The sequence below is a fragment of the Palaemon carinicauda genome, chromosome 31, assembly GCF_036898095.1.
Source record: "Palaemon carinicauda isolate YSFRI2023 chromosome 31, ASM3689809v2, whole genome shotgun sequence".
Classification (NCBI taxonomy): Eukaryota; Metazoa; Arthropoda; class Malacostraca; order Decapoda; family Palaemonidae; genus Palaemon; species Palaemon carinicauda.
This window is the reverse complement of record NC_090755.1, coordinates 11,649,120-11,656,348: the sequence shown is the minus strand read 5'-3', so window position 1 is coordinate 11,656,348 and position 7,229 is coordinate 11,649,120. Positions and strand designations below refer to the sequence as shown.

The 7,229-nt window shown below is 34.2% G+C and overlaps 1 protein-coding gene across 1 annotated transcript in view; it reads left to right on the top strand.

The window, feature by feature from the left end:
* Positions 1 to 7,229, top strand: part of LOC137624284 (TLC domain-containing protein 2-like) — a 60,163-nt gene that overhangs the window by 31,229 nt on the left and 21,705 nt on the right. The window contains exons 2-3 of the mRNA XM_068354831.1: positions 5,571 to 5,653; positions 6,256 to 6,385. Of these exons, the coding sequence (XP_068210932.1) occupies positions 5,571 to 5,653; positions 6,256 to 6,385 (213 nt within the window). The remainder of the gene's footprint in view (positions 1 to 5,570; positions 5,654 to 6,255; positions 6,386 to 7,229) is intronic.

Below are 7,229 nucleotides of genomic sequence, written 5' to 3'. Positions count from 1 at the left end.
GACGTCACCGCAAGGCGTGTGGGTGAAATACCTGTTGTACTGCTATGACCCCGTGACTTAAAAAAGGAGATTTATTTATATTATTATTTGTAATGGGGATTTGGGATTGGAGGAGGTAGCTAGGTATTGTATTATTGTGTTGATGACAGTATTATATATTGTTGAGGCAAATACAAAGTCTTATTGTATACATTCACAATGTCGTCCATTGTCTGGGCTGTTTCATAAGTGATCTGAGACAAATTATAATATTTTTGCAGTTTTTGTTATTATTATTATTATTATTATTATTATTATTATTATTATTATTAGCCAAGCTATAACCCTCATCGTAAAAGCAGGATGCTATAAGCCAAACTGTTTCAATAGGGAAAAATAGCCCAATGAGGAAAGGAAATAGAGACGAACAAACTTTAAGAGAAGTTATAAACAAATAAAATAAAATATAAGAATAATAGCAACATTTAAATATATCTGTCATATATAAACTATAAAAAGACATATCAGTCTGATCAACAACAAGCCATTGTTCGCTACCTCTCGGCTTCATTGTGTGACTTTCCCTTTTGAAGACGAGACGGAACGTGATAGCGGGATTCGCCCGAGGATTTAAGAAGGCTAAGAGAAGGTTCCCCTGCAGAGGGAGAGTACAATCCCTCTAGCTTGTACTCTGGACAATATGATGAATGCAAATTAGAAAAGAATATAGATTTTAAGTTTAGTTTATTCTTATATTTCTTTATAAATTATATAGAGATTTGTGTTGATTTTGGTTAAATAGTTTCAAATTACTCAAACTAGGCCTATCTTGGTAGTCATAACTAAGCCTAGCTAAAGACTATAACATCTGTTGCAATGTGGAAAAGAAAACTAGGCCTATCTTGGTAGTCATAACTAAGCCTAGCCAGAGACTATAACACCTTTTGCAGTATGGGAAACAAAACTAGGCTTATCACGATAGCCATAACTAAGCCTAGCCAGAGACTATAACACCTTTTGCAATATGGTAAACAAAACCTTATTCATATAGTTCTTTGATCTATAAGTAGCTTTGATATGCGAACACGATGTGGAGATTAGACCTATCCTAGTCCACACTGGAGTAAATCCTAATAGAACCAGAATTAGCTGGAGAGAAATGAATTGGTGACACTCCTCTCTCTCTCTCTCTCTCTCTCTCTCTCTCTCTCTCTCTCTCTCTCTCTCTCTCTCTCTCTCTCTCTCTCTCTCGGAAGAATTTCACGCACCGTTAAATCTTATTGAAGTTGTAGGGGGGATCATAAAATTGCAATATTTACAAACGCGTGAAATTCACCTTTTTGGTAAAAATCGTGAATTGTCTTTGATGCTTTTAAGCTTTTACAAGACACCTGACTTTAGAAAAAGCTGAAGGGAACGCTTAAAAGACTTTATTATTAACATTACTTGCTAAGCTACAACCTTAGTTGGAAAAGCAGATGCTATAATCCCAGGGGCTCCAACAGGGAAAATAGCCCAGTGAGGAAAGGAAAATGAAATACTTTAGGAACAGTAACATTAAAATAAATATCTCCTATATAAACTATAAAAACTAACAAAACAAGAAGAGAAATAATATAGAATAGTGTGCCCAAGTCTACCTTCAAGCAAGAGAACTCTTAACTCCCAAGACAGTGGAAGACCATGGTACAGAGGCTATGGCATTACCCAAGACCAGAGAACAATGGTTTGATTTTGAAGTGTCTTTCTCCTAGAAGAGCTGCTTACCATTGCTAAAGAGTCTCTTTAGCCATGCAGTAACCCCTTGGGTGAAGAAGAATTGTTTGGTAATCACAGTGTTGTCAGGTGTATGAGGACAAGAGGAGAATATATAAAGAAAGGACATCCGTGTGGAAGATAGAAGCAGAAAGGAAGTTCCAAATCTCTACTTCGTATTATTATTATTATTATTATTATTATTATTTGCTAAGCTACAACCCTAGTTGGAAAAGCAGGATGCTATAAGCCCAGGGGCCCCAACAGGGAAAATAGCCCAGTGAGGAAAGGAAACGAGGAAAAATAGAATATTTTAAGAAGAGTGCCAGAAATGTGTTATAAATGTGCCCACATGTGTTCTGATATCCGACCCACGTTTTGTAAGTATTATTTAATATGATCGTACGACCCGTCTTCTTCTTCTTCTTCTTCCGTCCTTGAACTTTAATTTATGTCGTTAGAGCGCGTGCGTGGTCTTGATTTGAAAGAACACACATTCGCACCCGGAAAAAAGTATGTCTTGCTTTTGTTTTTATTCATATGGCATTTCTAACTGTTTTTATTTCATTTATATTGTTTCATCTATATTTTTTTATTTACACAATGTTATATCTCGGCTCAATATACTATATTCTCATGTAACTTTTTAAATAAATACGCAAAACACGATTGAAATTCCATACGTAATAGCCAAAGATGATGATAGAGATGAAAAGGACATAAGATAATGGGATAGAAATCTCTTAAAGATAACGATTAACAGATAGTGTTTTGCAACTGGCAAGACCTTCGCGTTGTTGCCATATCCATAGTAACTGAATTATCGTGACCTCGCATAGAGTTGTCAATTGGCATTATTTTATTTATTTATGAATGTGTTTCTGAATTTATAAGGAAAGTTATTTATGATTACTTACCTAACCCCGTTATGAGTTATATATGTATGCATTAATTCTAATAGCCATGCCTTAATGCCTACACAGTATTCTAGAAGGTTTATTCCAGCTGTGACCAGATTGTGGGACGATCTTCCTAATCAGGCAGATGAATCGGTGGAAATTGGAAACGTTAAAACTTCCAGCGAATGTTTTTGTAATGTTGAAGAGGCTGACATCATTATTTTAATGTTTTTAATGTTGAAGAGGCTGACATAATTCCTTTTATAATTTATATATGAAATATCTGTTTCAATGTTGCCACTGTTCTTAAAATATTTTAATTGTGCATTACTTCCCTTGTAGTTTATGTATTTCCTTTCCTCGCTGGGCTATTTTTCTCTTTGGGAATCCTTGTGCTTATAGCATCCTGCTTTTCCAACGTGGGTTGTAGCTTAACTTAAATTGGTTATAATAATGATAGTAAGCGCGCTCACACACAAACAGGTGAAAGTTAGCCCGCGCAATCCCTGAGAGAGAGAGAGAGAGAGTGAGAGAGAGTGAGAGAGAGAGAGAGAGACCCCCTCTGGCAAGAGAAGAAAAAATAAATTGAAGGTAAATACACAGGATGAAACAGTTTAACACCAAGTGCAATGTTCGCCTCGTCTCTTGACCGAGTGAAAGCTGAATTTTTTTTTTAAATCGCCTTCACATCTTTTATGTTTATTATGACAATAATTCCAACCCGAGTCACTTCAGTATTGCAAAGTATTCTTTAACGTATTCTCTATCTCCAGTGATTCATTTCTATATATATATATATATATATATATATATATATATATATATATATATATATATATATATATATATATATATATATATATATATAATTATTATTGTACTTCACGAATCATTTTCAAAGCTGGTATTATGTACCGAATGGATAAATATCATTTTAGAATAAATACTGTTTATTATAATAAATATAATATTTATAGAATAATTATGCTATTATTTAGAATGATTAATTTTTAGAAAATACACACCATTTTTACAATAAATACTTTTGAGAATAAATACAATATTAATAGAATTAATACCATTTTTTAGAACAAATGCTATTTTTAGATGAAAAAAATACACATTTTCAGAATACCCTTTTTATGAGTAAATATACAATTATTAGATTAAATCCTCGTTATTTAAAATACAACATTTAGAGTAAATACTCGGTATTTACAATACATTGTTGAGAATAAATACAATATATCTAAGAATACACTAATTTTAGAATAAGTACACAATTTTTTAGAATAATTCCGTTATTTACAATACATTATTTTTTAGAATAAATATTTTATTCACAATACACTATTTAGAATAAATACAATATGTTTTAAGAAACACTAATTTGATAAATACACTATTCACTATTTTTTTAGAATAAAACCCTTTAATTACAATACATAATTTAAAATAAATACACTATTTCTAGGAATAAATACCATATTTCTAGGAATAAATACCATATTTCTGAGAAAAAAAAAACTCTAATTTTATAATAAATACAAAATTTTAAATAATAAATACTATACTTCTAAGAATACTCACTTTTTTGTATTCTAGAATAAATATACTATTTTTAAGACGTTTTAGTAAAGTGCCTTCCCAGTGCGCTGTCTGTCTGAAAGGAGAAAGCTCTCTAAAAATTGCAATTACGTACAATGGGAAGTGCTTGTGACGGTTGGGAAAAAGTTGGGGGGGGGGGGGGGGGACTTGCCGAGATTCATTTGCTTGGGGGGGGGGGGGGTTGAGGGAGTCCCACCAGTAGCAACATTTGTAACGGAAACTATGTTCGTAACTCGAATTGTTCTCGTAACGCTAAGTGGAGGAAGATGTCAAAAAGTAGTTCCCTATCGAGGGAGTTGTTATTATTATTATTATTATTATTATTATTATTATTATTATTATTATAAGCTAAGCTACAACCCTAGTTGGAAAAGCAAGATGCTATAAGCTCAAGGGCTCCAACAGGGGAAAATAGCCCAGTACGCTAAGGAAAAAAAGGAAATAAATATATTACACGAGAATAATACAATCAAAATAAGATATTTTAAGAACAGTAAGAACATTAAATTATATCTTTGATGTATAAACTATACACTCACTAAAAGAGGAAGAGAAATAAGATAGAACCGTGTGCCCGAGTGTACCCTCAAGCAAGAAAACTTTAAACCAAGATAGTGGATGACCATGGTACAGAGGCTATGGCACTATCCAAGACTTGAAACAAACAATTTTATTAGGTCAAGGGATTAACTACTACACTGTAATGGTTCTGTGGTTACTTTCCTCTTGGTAAGGGTAAACGAGACTTTTTAGTCATGGTAAGCAGCTCTTCTAGGAGAAGAGCACTCCAAAATCAAACCATTGTTCTCTAGTCTTGGGTAGTGCCATAGCCTCTGTACCATGGGCATCCACTGTTTAGTTCTCTTTCCTTGGGGGGGGGAGGGGTACACTCAGGCATGCTGTTTTATCTTAATTTTTTTTTTGTTACTGTTTTTGAGATATTTTATTTCAATTATTTATTCTTCTCTTATAGTTTATTTATTTCCTTGTATCCTTTCCTCACTGGGCTATTTTCCCTGTTGGAGCCCTTGGGCTTATAGCATCCTGCTTCTCCAACTAGGGATATAGCCTAGCTTGTAATAATAATGATAATACCAGTGACATGACTGAGGCCAATGTCCTGCAATGGACTAGAAATGGCGTTTGTTGTTGTATTTTACATATTTTTGCAAGTGGGAGCTAATATCTATATTGTTAACAATTATTTTGAATATATTTTAGCCATAACTTAAAAATCATATCTTCCAGTTTTCTTATGCTATCCCTCCCCTATTTATCCCTTTATTATTCACTAATTATGCCTTCTAATCGTAATTTTTCCTTTTTCAGTATTTACGAACATCCAAAACTCGCCGAAGACTTGATCAACACCTACACCAGACCTTCTCATATCCTCATTTCGTTTTCAGTTGGTAAGTTAACTTGATTGTTGCAAAGAGTTATTTACAAATTTCTTTCAAAATGTATTGAAATGAACTCTATAGAGGTCAAATAATGTAGCATAAGGACACTCCAAAATCAAAATCTTGTTCCCTAGTCATGGGTAGTGCCATAGCCTCTACCATGGTCTTCCACTGTCTTGGGATAGAGTTCTCTTGCTTGAGGGTGCACTCGGGCACACTATTCTATCTTGTTTCTCTTACTCTTGTTTTTTTTTTCAAGTTTTTATAGTTTATATATGAAAGATCTAATTTAATATTACTCTTCTTAAAATATTTTATTTTAATTCATTACTTTTCTTGTAGGTTATTTATTTCCTTGTTTCCTTTCCTCTTAGGGCTATTTTTTCCCTGTTGGACCCCTTGGAGTTATAGAATCTTGCTTTTCCTTGTAGGGTTGTAGCTTAGCTAGTAATAATAATAATAATGTGATAATATTTTTAGGGCATCACAGAATAATCTCTTGATTTAAGGAATCATTTATTTAATGTTCCAATGATATTGATAACTTTCAGAAATTTCAAGTTATTAACAAACTAGTCATATTTAATAAATGAATCCTCCCCTCCTAACAGGCTATTTCATCCACGATTTCTTCGACATGGCACTGTGTCACAGGAAGCGCTCGTCTTACGAGCTGATGATACACCACGCTTGTTGCATCTGCTGCTTTGGATTGGCCGTGTGGACTGGCATGTTCATAGGGTAAGTGACTTTCATTTCTGCCTGATGTCGAGTACAGTCTCGAGTCAGTGATGTTTGTATTTCAGAAGTTTGTTTTTAATGTTACAGTACTTTCCCCTTGGTAAGGGTAGAAGAGACACTTTGGCTTTGGTAATTAGCTCTTCTAGGACGACACTCCAAAATCAAACCATTGTTCTCTAGTCTTGGGTGGTGCCATAACCTCTGTACCGTGTCCTTAGCTGTGGTAAACAGCTCTTCTAGAAGGACACTCCAAATTCATACCTTTGTTCTCTAGTCTTGGGTAGTGCCATAATCTATGTACCATGTCCTTAGCTGTGGTAAACAGCTCTTCTAGAAAGACACTCCAAAATCAAACCATTGTTCTCTAGTCTTGGGTAGTGCCATAATCTATGTACCATGTCCTTAGCTGTGGTAAACAGCTCTTCTAGAAGGACACTCCAAATTCAAACCATTGTTCTCTAGTCTTGGGTGGTGCCATAGTCTCTGTACATAGTCTTCCACTGTCTTGGTGGTAGAGTTCTCCTGCTTGAGGGAACACTAATGGGCACACTATCTGTTCCCTTATTTCCTTACTCACTGGGGTAATTTTCCCTGTTGGAGCCCTTGGGCTTATAGCATCTTGCTTTTCCAACTAGGATTATAGCTTAGCTAGTAATAGTAACTATAGAAGAGGTAATAGCAACCTGATAAAGCAGAGGAAAGGTTAGCATTAGGCTAAAATACTTTATGAAATGATAGTTGAGGTTATGTACTGTTCAAGTACAGTAGGTTGAAGAATGTAAAAAAAGATAAAAGTTGATGGGGTTTTAAGAAAACAGGAATATTTTGTGGGTTTATGCGAGAA